Genomic DNA, 18,766 nt, shown 5'->3' with positions numbered 1-18,766 from the left:
AGAGGGCGCAGAGGACACATTTGTAAAGTGGAGAAGTAAACATTCAGAATGACAATTGTAGCAAAGTCATCAAAAGTAATCAGCAAGGAACTCGGGGTCTTCATAGACCACCCAGCATCATGAATATCATTGGACAGCTATAAAACACAATATTGATCTGTAACTGCTAAGCTATATTGATGAAAGAAGGACCACAACCTAAAGGGGATCCCCACTGTACAACACAGGCCCCCTTTAACACAGAGAACCGCCTTCATGCTGCAACTATGCTGGTAAGTATACCGTATCTGATGAAGGTCCACAATGTCAACTCCTAAGGAGCCGGTGTTTCAAGAGGCCCTGTCTAGATTTCAAGAGCAGTTTGGTTAACAGAACAAGAATGCAGCCTTTGCATTCCAAAGATACTTATGACATCACTGTGATGTGATGATGTCACCAATTGCTTGGAAAGCGAAGGACTTGATAATAAATTTGCTCTCTGGGTAAAAAGCTAAAGACGATGAAACACAGATGTTTACCAGTTTTACCTGCTGGAAGATCTGGCCAGTCTTGTGATTCATAAATCTCCCACACTGCACTGCCAAACAGAACGCCCGTGTGTTTCCTGATCCAGCTTGGCGGCATCCTGTGTCCCCTCTCTGCCTCCAGCCTGCTCATTGGACAACCAAGCAGCATCATCACCTACATGGAATGAGCAACAAGGAGACCCAGGAAGCAGAAAAGCTGAACCAGGAGGAGTCTGAATCCCAGGACTAGCTGAACACAGTTACAAATATTTAAAGTGGTTGTAAAGCGTTAAAGTGATACTAAAAGGTTCACTTTAAAAAACAAAACCAACACGTCATATTTACCTTCACTGTGCAGTTCGTTTTGCACAGAGTAGCCCCGAAGCTCCTCTTCTGGGGTCCCTCCGAGACTCCTCCCCGCAATAGCTAACCCCCTCTGGAAATCTGTCTCCCGAGAGGGTTACATTGCGGGCGCGCTCCCGTGTCATACACTCGGCATACATAGCCGCCCAGTGTGCGAATCAACCCCGCCCCCCGCGTCATTGGATTGGAAGCAGTGGGAGCCAATGGCGGCGCTGCTATCAATCTATCCAATGAAGAGCCAAGAAGACCTGAGACAGATAGCGACGCGGGATCACGCCCACCGAAATTCGGAGCTCAGGCAACTAAAATGGGGGGGGGGGGGGGCTGGACACTGCAAGGTGAAAACACAAAGCTTTACAACCCCTTTAAAGTTTTTCACCTTAATGCATCAAGATGAAAAACCTTTTGTGCTGCAACTCCCCCTAGACCCCCACCCCCTTTCTTACCCGAGACCAATCCAGATACAGCAATGCACACAAGTGCAGCGGCTCCAGCCGCTGTCTCCCTCCTCATTGGACAGATTGATAGCAGCACAGCCATTGGCTCCCGCTGCTTTCAATCAAATCCAATGACGTGGGGGCAGGGCAGAGTCACGCTATGTACGCCGAGTGTATGACACAGGAGCGCGCCCGCAAGGTAACCCCCTTTAAGGAGCCACTGCATCTGCTGCTGTTAATCAAAAGCGGTGACACGGGAGCGGGGGGCAGGGCTGAGTGAATGGACGCAGCAGTGGGATTCGGGAGCAAACACGCACGGGTGCCCCCCATTGAAAGCGGCTTTTTGTGGGAGCTCCTTCTGAAGAGGTAGGGCCTGGAGTGCCGGGGGGGGGGACCCTGTAAGGCAGGGATATGAAATTAGCGGACCTCCAGCTGTTGCAGAACTACAAATCCCATGAGGCATAGCAAGACTCTGACAGCCACAAGAATGGCACCCAGAGGCAGAGGCATGATGGGATTGTAGTTTTGCAACAGCTGGAGGTCCGCTAATTGCATATCACTGCCATAAGGAGAGGATCGGGGCCACTGTGTGCAAAACCATTGCACAGAGCATTTTTAAATGAGGCTTTAGCATCACTTTAATGCGGTAAAACCCGAAACCTACAGGTATTTGCACGCCGTTATTCACCCAGAATTCCAATTTAGAAGCAGCCAATTAAATGGCTCCCTCCCGTAGGCTGACATGACATTGCTCTTCAAGGGACCATTACAAAGTGTGTATCCCCCCCATACACCCTCCTTGTGTCTTCTTGCTGGTTTACATGACACCCCCATCTAACAGTGCCTCAGCAGAAAAGCACAGTAAGCTTCCTATTCTGAAAGTAGAACCACTGAAATGACAGTATAATACTAAACTAAGACAAGTCCACATCACTGTACAGCACCACGATACAGCTAAACGTCTCAGTCTACAGCAAATACACACAAAAAAATACATAAAATGGTACAGAAAAGAATAAATAACAAAAACATCTTTAGAACACAACAAAAAAAAAAGCTTAACACAGGATTTCAGCTTTGGGATCCATCCCTCACTAAAGGCAGCCATTGTGTGTCACTTATTAGGAACTGTTAAAGTGACGTCATCAAGGCATGCAGCATATCTCCCTTGGGAGCGGGCAATCGGCACGGCGTCCTCTGCTATGAAGAATTAACATGCCCTGTCACCTTGCCCATTCTGCTTTTCCCGACTCACGGATTCTTGCTGTACCGGACAGAGCAAATAACTAACCGTTGCCGGATTGTGCCATTTTTGAGTCCTTATAAATTTTATTTAAGCCCTGAAGAAAAGGGGGGGGGTCGTCTTAGAGCCCCTGAAATGCGTTTCATGTTCTACAGGGTTGTCTGTAAATTAAAACGTTTTTGGACTCTCAGACTTTGTTTGGTGGCCTCATTAGACTTTGTACACACGAGTATTCCGAGAAAAAGTAACAGGGTCTGGTTAAAGCTGAATTCCAAGTATGGGGCATAGCCGTGCGCATGGGGTTTGCCGGGTGTGCCTGGGCACACCCTAATCACCTCATGCACATTAGTACTATCGCTCTGTGCGGCGGCACGAAGATGGGAAAGATCTCTCTTGCCGGCTATGCTATAAGTGCTTGCGCTCTTCTTTCACTGGAAAAGAAGGGAGATCAATGTGCCGGTGATCTGCCGATATGGTTCCGGCTAACGTGAAAGTTCGTGCGCAGGCGCAATCTGATCTGCCGATATGGTTCCGGCTAACGAGAAAGTTCCTTTAAGGACTGCGCAGGCGCAAAGTTGCCGACGGAAATCTCCAAACCTCGGCCGGCATCCAGGGCGACGTGGATTTCGAGGAAAGTGGCCAGTCGGCCTCACTTCCTCGCTTTGCTCGGACGGCTCGCTCCGCTTGCTCGGCCTCCTGGCTCTTTTTTTTAACATCCTCCAATCCACGGGGATGTTAAATGAGCCTGGATGCCGGGCGAGGTTCGGAGATTTCCGTCGGCAAGTTTGCGCCTGCGCAGTCCTTGAAGGAACTTTCACGTTAGGGGAACCTTAAGGACAAGTCACCGGGTCATATATATGAAGACACACACACACGTGTTTGAGCTTTAGGGTGCACACGCTAATGCAATAGGCTGCACACACCTTCGAACCAATGTAAGTATGCACGTTCCAAACCCGTGGGATCCCTCTGGAACACTGCAGTAGGTATTGCTAATAACGTCTGCCGCTGGCTTTTAGATCCCGTCCTGAGCAGCTCCCCTGCTGCTTAATGAACACAGGAGGTAGCCTGCTCAGCCACAGAATACATTGCATTTTATCAATGAATGAAATGGTGGAAAAGTGGGGTGTTGATGTCACAACCTCCTTGCCCAATCAAATGAGCATGTGCATTGAGAAAATGCAAAGTGTTCTCATATCACCGGTATTTACACAGCATCAGGGCAGCCGCTTGGCATGGGGACTTGAAGCTAGAGGAGATCACTGTAATAGCGGTGTAGTAGTAATGCCTTACACCAGTGGTCATTAACCCTGTCCTCAGGGCCCACTAACAGGCCAGGTTTTATGTATTACCTTGGGGAGATGCAGACTAGAATCCTGCAATCACTGAGCAGCAAATTATATCACCTGTCATGTATTTCAGTTATCCTGCAAACCTGGCCTGGCGGATTTATCCGCGGATCAGTTCCAGCAGATAGATCCGGTCGTGTGTACGTCCGAGCGGACATTTCCCAGCGGATTAAAATCCACCCGACGGATTTCCAGCGGATTAAAATTTCTTAGCATGCTAAGAAATCTATCCGCTGGAATCCAGTCCAGCGGACTGATCCGGTCGTCTGTACAGACTCACCGGATCAGTCCGTCCGCTCCCATCCCTCGCATGCGTCGTAATGATTTGACGCATGCGTGGAAGTAGTTACCTTCCAGGGTCGTGCACGTCGCCGCGTCATCGTCGCGGCGACGGCGCGGCCACGTCACCACGGATGTATTCCGCGGGGATTTCGATCTGATGGTGTGTACAGCCATCAGATCCAAATCCGCCAGAGGATTTATCCGCTGGAAAATCCTCTCGTCTGTACGAGGCCTAAGTGAGCCCTGAGGACAGGGTTGATGACCACTGCCTTACACTACAGTGATTTCCAGCTTCCATGGGTATCCCAACAGGTATGGCACACACAAACTTACATTGGTCCAAACTATACAACAAAATAGCAAAATAAGAACACAAGGGGGGCGCCAGCTAACTGCAGTATCAATAGGTTTATTACAATTATAAATAATAATAAACCCATTGATACTGCACATAGCTGGCGCCCCCCTGTGTTCCTTTTTGTATATAAAATTTGGCATACTTGGAATTCATCTTTAACGCCTACCCCCTGACCACCTTATATTTTTTTTAACAGTGCTCCCCTGATTTTCCTTTTTTAGTGGCCGTCCCCTCCAAAGATCCAAAGCTTCTGCATATGGGGAGAGCATAGGGCAGTGATGGCGAACCTTGGCACCCCAGATGTTTTGGAACTACATTTCCCATGATGCTTAGCTACTCTGAAGAGTGCATGAGCATCATGGGAAATGTAGTTCCAAAACATCTGGGGTGTCAAGGTTCACCACCACTGGCATAGGATATCTTCTTCCACGATGCAGTGCTCATAGTAGTGGCCAATACTAAACCCAAGTAAAGTCATATGACTAAATGAGGTGAGGTCACTAGATCCCTATAACTTTAATCACGGTGTGCTTTCTGACAATAACTGCAACAGAGGAAGGTTCTATGGGGGAACGCTGTGGAGGTCGGTATAAGGTGGTTGGGGGAAAGGCGGGGAGAGTATTAAACGGACCCTGAACACTTGGGCCTGAATGGGCAAGGCAACAGGTCCTCTCTAAGACAGACCAGGGTTTTCATGGATAGTGAAACTCCTCCTGGCTATCCGTCAAGCATTGGATTTGGTCAAAGCCGACAAACACAAAACATTACAGGGGTAAGCCTGAGGGACACACAAACAGATAAGCAAATCCCTTTTTAGTGTAGTGATGCCCATCACATCAGTAGTGACCTTTTATCACCGCAAGGAAACTGCTGAGCTTGCGATTGTCCACTCAACACAAAAACCTCCCAGAATGGAGTAAACCCACGTGACAAGGCCGTGATCCTGACATGTGGAAACATCTGGACAGTTTGCACTTCACTTCCTGATGATACATTCAGAGGGTTAAGACAAAGCATGAATGGGGTCAGAGAACCGTCAAGGATTCTACATTGCTGGGTCTCCTCACATCGCTCTCCAAATCAGACCATTCTTACTGGGCTCCAAAAATTCCTCCACCAGAACCTGAATGACCTTCTTCAGCTCCTCTTCCAGGAATAGTTTGTCACTGAAAGTATTAAGGGAAAACATATTAATGGGAATGTGTAGAGGTTCTGTACATATTTATTTTTTTAATTATGGTTAGGCCTGGAAAAAATAAGATTTCTTATAGTCAATTGAGGGGCACAGGAATTCAGAAACAGTTGGGTTATACTGCCAAATACAGGAGATCAGGACACTTGCAAACCGAAAAATTAAGTCTATGGCCCAGATTCACAAAGCACTTAAGCCGACGTATATCAAGTTACGCCGAAGTAAGTGCAAATGTGCGCCGTCGTATCTGTGTGCAAGACCCACAAACAGATATGCGCCTTAAAATAGGCTTCACCCTGCCGACGTAACTTGCTTACGCCGGCGTAGAGTGGGTGCACATTTAGGCTGGGCGCATGGTGCGGCTCCCATTGATTAGCCATTCAAACATGCAAATGAGGGAAATACGGCGATTCACGAACCTGCGTGCGCCCAACGCAGCCTACGAGAGGTGCGCGCAAGTTGTACATCCGGCGTAAAGTTATGCCCCATAAAGGAGGTGCAACCCAGCAGCAGACATGCAAAGGTTTGCACCAGGGAACACAGGGAACGTTGGACGTGTGTCTGGCTGGGCGTAGGATACGTTCATGGCATACACAGTGATCCGGCGTATCTTAGGCAGTTGTTCCGACATGGTTGTGAGCAGGCGCAGGGGGATGCGTCCAAGTCACGGCGCATGCACAGTCCGTTAAACGTACTTGTCTGGCGCTCGGCCCATCATTTGCATGGGGTCACGCCTCATTTGCATGGGTCACGCCCACTTGCACCTACGCCGGCCTGCGCCTTTGAAACCCACGCCACGCTGGTGCAACGTTGGGAGCACTGGCTTCCTGAATTCCATGCTTGCCTCTCTGCGCTGCGTCGGCGTGACGCACGGCGTTTGCATTACGGCGGCGTAATATGCGCCCAGCTCTCTAGGAATCTGGGCCTATAAGTCCAAAGATCTTACTTTCTTGCTTGTCCACTAGGGGACGCAGGCAAACAGACTGGACATTCATAGGCATTCCAAATCAGGGGGGGGGGGGGGGGGTGGAAAACAACCACTGATCGGTTCATGAGAATGAATTACGAAGTGTCTGCAGCTCATGACGACCTTAAAGCGGAGGTTCACCCTAAAAACATGTATATAACATTACATTCTGCATACTTCCAACATTTACAGAATGCCGTTTTTTTTTTTTTTGCTGTACATACCGTATTATTGCTATTTTCCACCCGGCGTTCCTATGCAAGGGCGCAGTGTCATGTGGGACTTCGCCCAGATGATTGACGTCTTGAGAAAAGCTTCCCCCCCGGCGGATAAGGCGCGTCACGAAAGTAGCCGAACTGCGAGTCTGCTCTATACGGCGCCTGCGCAGTCAGCTCTACACGGCTCCTAGGTCGGCGCGCAGGGGCCGTATAGCGCCGTATAGAGCCGACTCGCAGTTCGGCTACTTTCAGAAACTTGTGACGCGCCTTATCCGCCGGGGGGGAAGTTTTTCTCAAGATGTCAATCATCTGGGCGAAGTCCCACATGACACTGCGCCTCTGCATAGGAACGCCTACTCCCGCGGGAGTGAGCACCCGGAAGCCGGGTGGAAAAATAGCAATAATACGGTATGTACAGCAAAAAAAAAAAAAAATAGCTTTTTTTTTTTTTTAGATTTGCCCTGATTTCCCCTTTACAGATTACAGAAATCATGGCAATATATGATAACAACATACAATGTACAAGACACTGCAGAACACTCACCCCTGTCCGGGGCTCCCACACATCTCTGCATAGTACTTGATCTTTGGTTCCGTCCCGCTCCTTCTCAGGGTGGCCACACAGCCATTCTGAAATGTGAAGGTGATCATCTGACTGCTCTTACTCACCGGAAGCAACTACAAAAAAGAGGAGGAAAGGTGAGTACAACGTCGGTCATTATCATACAGCAACATACAAATCGCCATCGCTTCATCTCATTCATTGTAAATTCCCATTCCATCTGAAGCCACTTCATGCAATACTATTGGTGTGGTGCATCGCCCACACACTATAAATCACTATTGAAGCCAATCATAAAGAGTTTGTTTGGGCCACAAACAGATTCTAGGAATTCGCTGTGATATACAGTGAGGGAAAACAGTATTTGCTCCTCTGCTGATTTTGTATGCTTGCCCGCTGACAAAGAAATGATCAGTCTTATAATTGTATTGGTCAGTTTATTTTATCAGTGAGAGAGACAGAACTACAAAAATATCCAGAAAAACGCATCTCAAAAAAGTTATAAATTGATTTGCATTTTAATGAGTGAAATAAGTATTTGACCCCTTCGCAAAACATGACTTGGTACTTGGTGGAGAAACCCGTGTTGGTGATCACAGAGGTCAGACTTTTCTTGTAATTGGCCACCAGGTTTGCACACATCTCAGGAGGGATTTTGTTCCACTCCTCTTTGCAGATCCTCTCCAAGTCATTAAAGCGACACTAAAGTTAATAAAAAACAAAAAAAAACAAACAAACATGTTATACTTGCCTCCACTTTGCGTTTCGTTTTGCACACAGTGGCCCCGATCCACGTTTTCTGGGGTCCTTCTGCGGCTGTCTCGGCTCCCCCTCAGCAAGGTGGAAACACCTTCATGCGAGTGAGGTGGAAAGCTCTAGCGGGCGCACTCCCGTGATACAGCGGCGGCCATAGCCACCAACTGTATCACTCGGCCCTGCCCCCCGGCGCGCTGCATCATTGGATGTGATTGACAGCAGCGCCAGCCAATGGCTGCGCTGCTTTCAATCCATCCAGTGCAGCCAATCAAGGGCCAGGGAACCGAAGAGGATGACGGGGACGAGCACAGGACTTTCAAGGGGTCAGGTAAGTAAGGGGGGGGGGGGGGCGGTACTGTCGGATGTTTTTTCACCTTAATGCATCCTATATATTAAAGGTTAAAAAACACCTTGCTCTTCATTGGATGATTGATAGCAGCACAGCCATTGGCTTCCGCTGCCGTCAATCAAATCAATGACGCAGGGCTGAGTGATACACTGTATCACACAGAAGCGTGCCTGCAAGCCAACCCCCCATGGGAGAGTGCTTCCCAGACGGGGGGGGGGGGGGGGGGGGGGGGGGGGTATCTCTTGCGGGGAGGAGCCGAGACAGCCACCAAAGGACCTTAGAAGACGAGGATCAGGGCCACTCTGTGCAAAATGAGCTGTACAGTGGAGGTAAATATGGTATGTTTGTTATTTAAAAAATAAACAACCTTTACAACCCCTTTAAGGTTTCCAGGCTGATGTTTGGTGACTCGAACCTTCAGCTCCCTCCACATATTTTCTATGGAATTAATGTCTGTAGACTGGCCAGGCCACTCTAGGACCTTAATGTGCTTCTTCTTGAGCCACTCCTTTGTTGCCTTGGCCTTGAGTTTTGGGTCATTGTCATGTTGGAATACCCATCCATGATCCATTTGCAAAGGCGGAGGTTCTCACCCAAGATTTAAATGGTACATGGTCCTGGCCATCGTCCCTTTGATGCAGTGAATTTGTCCTGTCCCCTTAGCAGAAAAACACCTCCAAAGCATAATGTTTCCCCCTCCATGGATGACGGTGTTCTCCATGGATGACAGTGGGGGATGGTGTTCTCCATGGATGACAGTGGGGGATGGTGTTCTCCATGGATGACAGTGGGGGATGGTGTTCTCCATGGATGACAGTGGGGGATGGTGTTCTCCATGTAGGACGGTGGGGGGATGGTGTTCTCCATGTAGGACGGTGGGGGGATGGTGTTCTCCATGTAGGACGGTGGGGGATCGTGTTCTCCATGTATGACGGTGGGGGATGGTGTTCTCCATGGATGACGGGGATGGTGTTCTTGGGGTCATAGGCAGCATTCCTCCTCCTCCAAACACGGCGAGTTGAGTTGATGCCAAAGAGCTGTATTTGGTCTCATCTAACCACAACACTTTCACCCAGTTCTCCTCGGAATCATTCAGATGTTCATTAGTAAACTTCAGACAGTCCTGTACATGTGATTTCTTGAGCAGAGGGACCTTGCGGGCGCTGCAGGATTTCAGTCCTTCCCGGTGTTGTGTGTTACCGATTGCTGTCTTGGTGACGATGGTCCCATCTGAGATTATTAACGAGATTCCCCCTTGTAGTTCTGGGTGGATTCCTCACCGTTCTCATGATCATTAGAACTCCACGAGGTGAGATCTTGTGTGGAGCCCCAGACTGAGGGAGAGTGACCGTTGTTTTGTGTTTCTTCCATTTGTGAATAATCCCAACTGTTGTCACCATCTTACCGAACTGCTTGGCGATGGTCTTGTAGCTCATTCCACCCTTGTGTAGGTCTACAATCTTCTCCCCGACATCCTTGGACAGCTCTTTGGTCTTGGCCATGGTGGAGAGATTGAAATCTGATTGATTGATTGATTTCTTCTGTGGACAGGTGACTTTTATACAGGTAACAAGCTGAGATTAGGAGCACTCCCTTTAAGAAAGTGCTCCTAATTTCAGCTTGTTGCCTGTATAGAAAACAACTGGAAGCCAGAAATATTGCTGATTGATAGGAGATTAAATACTTATTTCACTCATTAAAATGCAAATCAATTTATAACTTTTTTGAAATGCGTTTTTCTGGATATTTTTGTATTTCTTCTGTCTCTTACTGTTAAAATAAACTGACCATTAAAATTATAGACTGATAATGTCTTTGTCAGCGGGCAAACGTACACAATCAGCAGGGGGTCAAATACATTTCCCCCTCACTGTAATGTGATTATTTACCAGCACTGATGTCCTTTGACAGAAAATAACTAAGAGATGAAGCTGGTCCTAGGAGAAGAACATGGCTGCTAGAGCGAGGATGCCCCGTAGCATACAGTATGAATAATCCTCCATGAGGCAGCCAACAATAAATGCTCAAGTGCTGTAAATGACAGCGGAAGTAACACTTTACAGCTAACAGGAGAAAACTGCAAACGAAAGTTGTGATTAAAGGAAATAAAGGAAAAGGAAAGGCCAAAGATGATGCTTAGGCTATAGGGGGGGGGGGGGGGACAAAGGCTTACACTTTTCTTGCTCTGCTGGCTGCTGTCGTAGCCGGTGGTCACATCCCTGACGTGGAGAACGCCGTACATTCCACAAGACTGCGGATATCTCTTTGGCCCGGTGTAATTTCTCAGCCGATCAAATATCCTCTTGTTAGTGGCGGGGTCGTAGCTCAGGAAATAGGACGTTTTTGAGATGTGATAACCGTACCTGGAAATTGAAAAAAAAATAAAAACACTACAATGGTGAGAGACTGAACACAACAGAAAGTCCCACCTGTCCAAGGACAGTCAGTATCAGGAGTGTCCAAACTACAGCCTGCGGGGCCACATGGCGGGCCCACTACAAGATTTTAGCCAGCCTGCAGCTGATGTGCACATTCTCTGCTTATTTCCCCCCCCCCCCCCCCCCAACACACAAAGGCAAATGTGCACAGCCCCTGCTTCTCCTCCTCAACAGCCAATGTGCACAGCCCCTGCTTCTCCTCCTCAACAGCCAATGTGCACAGCCCCTGCTTCTCCCCCTCAACAGCCAATGTGCACAGCCGCTGCTTCTCCTCCTCAACAGCCAATGTGCACAGCCCCTGCTTCTCCCCCTCAACAGCCAATGTGCACAGCCGCTGCTTCTCCTCCTCAACAGCCCATGTGCACAGCCACTGCTTCTCCACCTCAACAGCCAATGTGCACAGCCGCTGCTTCTCCCCCTCAACAGCCAATGTGCACAGCCGCTGCTTCTCCCATCAACAGCCAATGTGCACAGCCGCTGCTTCTCCTCCTCAACAGCCAATGTGCACAGCCCCTGCTTCTCCCCCTCAACAGCCAATGTGCACAGCCGCTGCTTCTCCCCCCAACAGCCAATGTGCTCAGCCGCTGATTCTCCCCCTCAACAGCCCATGTGCACAGCCGCTGCTTCTCTCCCTCAACAGCCAATGTGCACAGCCGCTGCTTCTCCCATCAACAGCCAATGTGCACAGCCGCTGCTTCTCCTCCTCAACAGGCCATGTGCACAGCCGCTGCTTCTCCCCCTCAACAGCCAATGTGCACAGCCGCTGCTTCTCCTCCTCAACAGCCCATGTGCACAGCCACTGCTTCTCCACCTCAACAGCCAATGTGCACAGCCGCTGCTTCTCCCCCTCAACAGCCAATGTGCACAGCCGCTGCTTCTCCCATCAACAGCCAATGTGCACAGCCGCTGCTTCTCCTCCTCAACAGCCAATGTGCACAGCCCCTGCTTCTCCCCCTCAACAGCCAATGTGCACAGCCACTGCTTCTCCACCTCAACAGCCAATGTGCACAGCCGCTGCTTCTCCTCCTCAACAGCCAATGTGCACAGCCGCTGCTTCTCCTCCTCAACAGCCAATGTGCACAGCCCCTGCTTCTCCCCCTCAACAGCCAATGTGCACAGCCGCTGCTTCTCCCATCAACAGCCAATGTGCACAGCCGCTGCTTCTCCTCCTCAACAGCCAATGTGCACAGCCGCTGCTTCTCCCCCTCAACAGCCAATGTGCACAGCCGCTGCTTCTCCCCATCAACAGTCCATGTGCACAGCCGCTGCTTCTCCACCTCAACAGCCAATGTGCACAGCCGCTGCTTCTCCCATCAACAGCCAATGTGCACAGCCGCTGCTTCTCCTCCTCAACAGCCAATGTGCACAGCCGCTGCTTCTCCCCCTCAACAGCCAATGTGCACAGCCGCTGCTTCTCCTCATCAACAGCCAATGTGCACAGCCGCTGCTTCTCCACCTCAACAGCCAATGTGCACAGCCGCTGCTTCTCCCCCTCAACAGCCAATGTGCACAGCCGCTGCTTCTCCTCCTCAACAGGCCATGTGCACAGCCGCTGCTTCTCCCCCTCAACAGCCAATGTGCACAGCCGCTGCTTCTCCTCCTCAACAGGCCATGTGCACAGCCGCTGCTTCTCCACCTCAACAGCCAATGTGCACAGCCGCTGCTTCTCCTCCTCAACAGCCAATGTGCACAGCCGCTGCTTCTCCTCCTCAACAGGCCATGTGCACAGCCGCTGCTTCTCCTCCTCAACAGCCAATGTGCACAGCCGCTGCTTCTCCCCTCAACAGCCAATGTGCACAGCCGCTGCTTCTCCCCATCAACAGCCAATGTGCACAGCCGCTGCTTCTCCCCTCAACAGCCAATGTGCACAGCCGCTGCTTCTCCTCATCAACAGCCAATGTGCACAGCCGCTGCTTCTCCTCAACAGCCAATGTGCACAGCCGCTGCTTCTCCTCAACAGCCAATGTGCACAGCCGCTGCTTCTCCCCCTCAACAGCCAATGTACACAGCCGCTGCTTCTCCCATCAAAAGCCCATGTGCACAGCCGCTGCATCTCCCCCTCAACAGCCAATGTGCACAGCCGCTGCTTCTCCTCAACAGCCAATGTGCACAGCCGCTGCTTCTCCTCAACAGCCAATGTGCACAGCCGCTGCTTCTCCTCCTCAACAGCCAATGTGCACAGCCGCTGCTTCTCCTCCTCAACAGCCCATGTGCACAGCCACTGCTTCTCCTCCTCAACAGCCCATGTGCACAGCCGCTGCTTCTCCTAATCAACAGCCCATGTGCACAGCCGCTGCTTCGCCTCCTCAACAGCCCATGTGCACAGCCGCTGCTTCGCCTCCTCCTCAACAGCCCATGTGCACAGCCGCTGCTTCTCCTCCTCAACAGCCAATGTGCACAGCCACTGCTTCTCCTCCTCAACAGCCAATGTGCACAGCCGCTGCTTCTCCTCCTCAACAGCCAATGTGCAGGAAAAATACAACATGTTCTACTTTTTTTCCTGGAACTGCAAACACTGGTGTGAACTATGCTACTGAAGACCATATAACCTACTTTCCATGTATTTTTGATGCACTGGACTGCATGTGATGTGAACTGGCCCTAAATCCTGTTTAATAATTATTATAAAAATAATAATAATAATAATAATAATAATAATAAATTGCATTAATTTAATTAAATTGTATTAATTCATTTGACTGTTATTTTCTGGGCTGATTTCTTGTGAAGAACAGAACTCACTTCTCATATATTTGGACGAGCTGTTGATTTAGGCTCATATTGATGCCGTCTAGATAAGTGGCCATTTCTGCAACCACCGCCGCCGCGCTGACTCCATCCTTGTCCAGCACAGCCGTCCCGCACATATAGCCTGGGGAGATAAAAAAGGAGGCAAGTAATCCAAAGCAATGCAGACAGAGGTAAGGAAGGATATAATAAAATAACATTGTACAAGAGAGATAGAAGAGAAGAGTAGATATGGTGGCCTAGGACATTATTGGACAATTCCAGAGCCAACAGGGCTCCATTTATTCTATAAATGACAGGATGTGAAAGTAGAATAAGATCAGCAATGAAGACTCACCTATCGATTCCTCAAATGCAAACAAGACGGTTTTCCCTTTATCCAAGAGCTCTTTCACTCTTTTTCCGATCCATTTAAATCCTGGCAGAGTATCCTGTGAGAGAAAAGGCCGGGCTTACTTATATTTTGGGAATACTATGCAGGGATCTCCAAACTTTCTGAACACAGGGCCAGTTTACTGTCCTTCAGACTTTGAGGGCAGAGTGTGGCCAGTGAGAGTACAAAGTCAGTAGGAGTAAATAATACCCCATCTTTAGTATTAGGGAAGGAATCGTGCCCCCCGGTGTGGGTGTCAGTGGAAGGAATCGTGCCCCCCGGTGTGGGTGTCGGTGGAAGGAATCGTGCCCCCCGGTGTGGGTGTCGGTGGAAGGAATCGTGCCCCCCAGTGTGGGTGTCAGTGGAAGGAATCGTGCCCCCCAGTGTGGGTGTCAGTGGAAGGAATCGTGCCCCCCAGTGAGGGTGTCAGTGGAAGGAATCGTGCCCCCCAGTGTGGGTGTCAGTGGAAGGAATCGTGCCCCCCAGTGTGGGTGTCAGTGGAAGGAATAGTGCCCCCCAGTGTTGGTGTCAGTGGAAGGAATAGTGCCCCCCAGTGTTGGTGTCAGTGGAAGGAATCGTGCCCCCCGGTGTGGGTGTCAGTGGAAGGAATCGTGCCCCCCAGTGTGGGTGTCAGTGGAAGGAATCGTGCCCCCCAGTGTGGGTGTCAGTGGAAGGAATCGTGCCCCCCAGTGAGGGTGTCAGTGGAAGGAATCGTGCCCCCCAGTGTGGGTGTCAGTGGAAGGAATCGTGCCCCCCAGTGTGGGTGTCAGTGGAAGGAATAGTGCCCCCCAGTGTTGGTGTCAGTCGAAGGAATAGTGCCCCCCCCCCAGTGTTGGTGTCAGTCGAAGGAATCGTGCCCCCCAGTGTTGGTGTCAGTGGAAGGAATAGTGCCCCCCAGTGTTGGTGTCAGTGGAAGGAATAGTGCCCCCCCAGTGTTGGTGTCAGTGGAAGGAATAGTGCCCCCCAGTGTTGGTGTCAGTGGAAGGAATAGTGCCCCCCAGTGTTGGTGTCAGTGGAAGGAATAGTGCCCCCCAGTGTTGGTGTCAGTGGAAGGAATAGTGCCCCCCAGTGTTGGTGTCAGTGGAAGGAATAGTGCCCCCCAGTGTTGGTGTCAGTGGAAGGAATAGTGCCCCCCAGTGTTGGTGTCAGTGGAAGGAATAGTGCCCCCCAGTGTTGGTGTCAGTGGAAGGAATAGTGCCCCCCAGTGTTGGTGTCAGTGGAAGGAATAGTGCCCCCCAGTGTTGGTGTCAGTGGAAGGAATAGTGCCCCCCAGTGTTGGTGTCAGTGGAAGGAATAGTGCCCCCCAGTGTTGGTGTCAGTGGAAGGAATAGTGCCCCCCAGTGTTGGTGTCAGTGGAAGGAATAGTGCCCCCCAGTGTTGGTGTCAGTGGAAGGAATAGTGCCCCCCAGTGTTGGTGTCAGTGGAAGGAATAGTGCCCCCCAGTGTTGGTGTCAGTGGAAGGAATAGTGCCCCCCAGTGTTGGTGTCAGTGGAAGGAATAGTGCCCCCCAGTGTGGGTGTCAGTGGAAGGAATAGTGCCCCCCGGTGTTGGTGTCAGTGGAAGGAATAGTGCCCCCCAGTGTTGGTGTCAGTGGAAGGAATAGTGCCCCCCAGTGTTGGTGGCCACATGCAGCCCTCAGGGTGCAGTTTATAGCGTCAGTGACAACTCTGACCCTGCTGACATCCAAGATGGCGGCACCCAGCAACAGTCTCAGGACTTTTGGATGTCTACACATGGGAGGATTTTACAGGTAAATAACATGCATAACATTTGTTGAATGCATGTATAATCTTATGGGAAGAACGTTGATGAAACAAATGGGTCTCTCCTACTATTCCCCATCTCACCTCATAGTGTAAGCCTTCACGTTTGGCGATGGCTTCCAGGATTTTGGAAGAGACGGTGGTGGCCAGCATATACACATCCCCCGCCTCACATCTCCCTTCTGATTTCTGCCAGCAGAAGAACATCCACCAGCCAAGTAGAGCCGCCAGCTCGTTCCCTGTGAACACCTTCCACTGGTCACTGCAAGACAAAAATGGGTTTATCTTGTAAAACGAATCACCGGAGACAGAAATAAGGGAGCCACCACCGCGGATTTCTAGATGCACTACACCATGGATGCCCTCCAGCTGTTGCTGAACTACAAGTCCCATCATGCCTCAGCCTTTGGGAGTCATTCTTGTAACTGTCAGCCCTGCAATGCCTCATGGGACTTGTAGTTCCGGAACAGATGGAGGGCCACAGGTTGAGCACCCATGCACTACACCATGCATGCCACGTGCTCCTTCATAGCCAGAAGCACCGGGTATTTATCACTGGATGGGATGGAGGAGGACCAGTGAGGAATCGCTGGAGAGGCGACTCTCCCATTAACCCCCCCCCGAGATGAGATGTACGCCAGTGCAGAGGACCAGGCAAGGTGTGTGCTTCCACTGGTATGCAAGGTACCAATTCTGTGCCCTTGCAGTGACTAGTCAACTACTGAAAAACACCAGTCACCGCATAGTCTGAATGGACCCCAAATCAGCCCAACACATTTAAAATGTTATAAAACAATAAGGATTGCAAAGTTTTTTGGTTCATTTTCTTTAAAAAATAGTAGAGAAGCCTTTACCCTGCCAGCATGCTGCAAATAAATAGAGATCCTTGCTTTCTGTTTGGAAGCAGTGGCCCATTTACAGAAGTCTAACACCCCTACCGGAGACAGATCAAGAGTTCTATAACCAGCAGGGAGCACAAGATTTTCAGATTGCAGAACTGTAGGTCTGACTCACCAGGGGACATGCAAGTAGAAAAGCCATTACCCTGCCAGCATACTACAAATAAGGATACTTGCTTTCTGTTTGGAAGCAGTGGTCTCTCTGCAGAGGTCCACCCTTCAAACCCCCACCCTTGCGGAGACAGATCAAGAGTACTATATGTGATGGGAGTCACTTGGAGCGGGGGGCCCGTGGAACCCAGAATCCCTTGGAGAGGTTGGGAAACCATTGTTTCAGCTTCTCATGCACCTCCTATGTGTAAGTAACCCTAATTATATATATATATACACATACACACATACACCGTATTTATCGGCGTATACCACGCACTTTTTTGCCCTGAAAATCAGGGCAAAATCGTGGGTGCGCGGTATACGCCAATACCCGCGCCGAGTTTGAATACTGCACCGACATATACAGAGCGCAGTACACGTGTATCGTCGGGCAGTCTCGGCTCCTCTCGCTCTGACGTCCTGGACTTACAGGACGTCAGCGCGAGAGTAGCCGAGCCTGCCCGACAATACACGAGTGTACTGCGCTCTGTATATGTCGGCGCAGTATTCAAACTCGGCGCGGGAAACGAGCGGGGAGGACGCCGGACCCGACGAAGGAGGACACCCGAAGCCGCAGACGGACGCCGGACCCGACGAGGCCGCCGATGGACGCCGCGCAAGACACCAAAACTGTAAGTACAAAAAAACTTTTTTCCACAGGAATTCGGGGCAACTTTAGGGGTGCGCGCTATACGCGGGAGCGCGCTATACCCCGATAAATACGATATATATATATATATATATATATATATATATATATATATATATATATATATTTATTATACCCCATATATACTCGAGTATAAGCCGATCTAAATTTTACCACAAAAAGCTGGGAAAACGTATTGACTTGAGTATAAGCCTAGGGTGTCCATCTGCATGCCTCACTGTGCCCATGACTAGACTGACGTTTAACATGGGAGTCTATGGAAGGGGTGCCCGGCTTCGAAAAAAATCGGTGCTCCCAGCCGTAAGTCCCCCAGACAACAAAGGTTGCACACTTGTAGAGGAGAAATAGTGCTACATGTGTGCCAAGTTTGGGATCCAGGGGACCTACGGCCGGCCGGTACCGGGTCCCAAAAGACATCAGAGAAATTACCGTTTAACACGGGAGTCTATGGAAGGGGCCTACGACCAGCCAGTACCGGGTCCCCAAATTCCGGGAGATCAGGCACAAAAAAGTGACTCGAGTATAAGCCGAGGGGGGCATTTTTAGCACAAGAAAATGTGCTGAAAATGTTGGCTTATACTCGAGTATATATATTATATTGTCTCATACTGTTGTGAACTCTTTACTGGGTCGTTTGGGGTGTGGCTGTATTCCATTATTCTATTATGTCTGTCTGTCTTGGGAGAAAAGTGTTATGGGATATGTGTTTGCTGTGAGGAGGTAGAGGGGAATTCCTCCAACAGCTCTCCCTGCTGATTGGACAGTATACCCCACCCTGAATGCAAAGGGAGGGGGGATTGTCCCGAGTGTTACCTGTGTGTCAAAGCAGTTCATGTTCAGCAGCCAAAACAAGTACTGCCTAGTTCTTGGTTGTCAGCGGTTGCAATATCCAATATCTATATTCAGACTGGAGGAAGCAGTATATGACGAAAGCACTCAAGCAGAGTGTCGGACGGGGCTCCATTACACTACAAGCAGTAGGGAGCACCTGCTTTTCAGATTTTAGAACTGTAATTCTGACTCAGCAGGGGACATGCTAGTAGAAAAGCCTTTACCCTGCCAGCATACTGCAAATAAGGATCTTTGGAAAATTCTGGCATTCTTATCAATGTTCAAAAAAGATAAATAATTCACAGTAGC

The 18,766-nt window shown here is 49.9% G+C and overlaps 1 protein-coding gene across 1 annotated transcript in view; it reads right to left on the bottom strand.

Annotated features, from left to right (window-relative positions):
- Positions 1 to 5,336: 5,336 nt before the first annotated feature.
- Positions 5,337 to 18,766, bottom strand: part of PGM2L1 (phosphoglucomutase 2 like 1) — a 153,005-nt gene continuing 139,575 nt past the window's right edge. Inside the window, exons 9-14 of the mRNA XM_040339842.1 lie at positions 15,989 to 16,166; positions 14,106 to 14,199; positions 13,763 to 13,892; positions 10,756 to 10,945; positions 7,460 to 7,593; positions 5,337 to 5,704 (exon numbers count right to left, since the gene is read on the bottom strand). Of these exons, the coding sequence (XP_040195776.1) occupies positions 5,602 to 5,704; positions 7,460 to 7,593; positions 10,756 to 10,945; positions 13,763 to 13,892; positions 14,106 to 14,199; positions 15,989 to 16,166 (829 nt within the window). The 3' untranslated portion in view covers positions 5,337 to 5,601. The remainder of the gene's footprint in view (positions 5,705 to 7,459; positions 7,594 to 10,755; positions 10,946 to 13,762; positions 13,893 to 14,105; positions 14,200 to 15,988; positions 16,167 to 18,766) is intronic.

Source organism: Rana temporaria, chromosome 2 (assembly GCF_905171775.1).
Source record: "Rana temporaria chromosome 2, aRanTem1.1, whole genome shotgun sequence".
Taxonomy (NCBI): domain Eukaryota; kingdom Metazoa; phylum Chordata; class Amphibia; order Anura; family Ranidae; genus Rana; species Rana temporaria.
The sequence above is the reverse complement of the archived record's forward strand: the minus strand, read 5'-3'. Positions and strand labels throughout refer to the sequence as shown.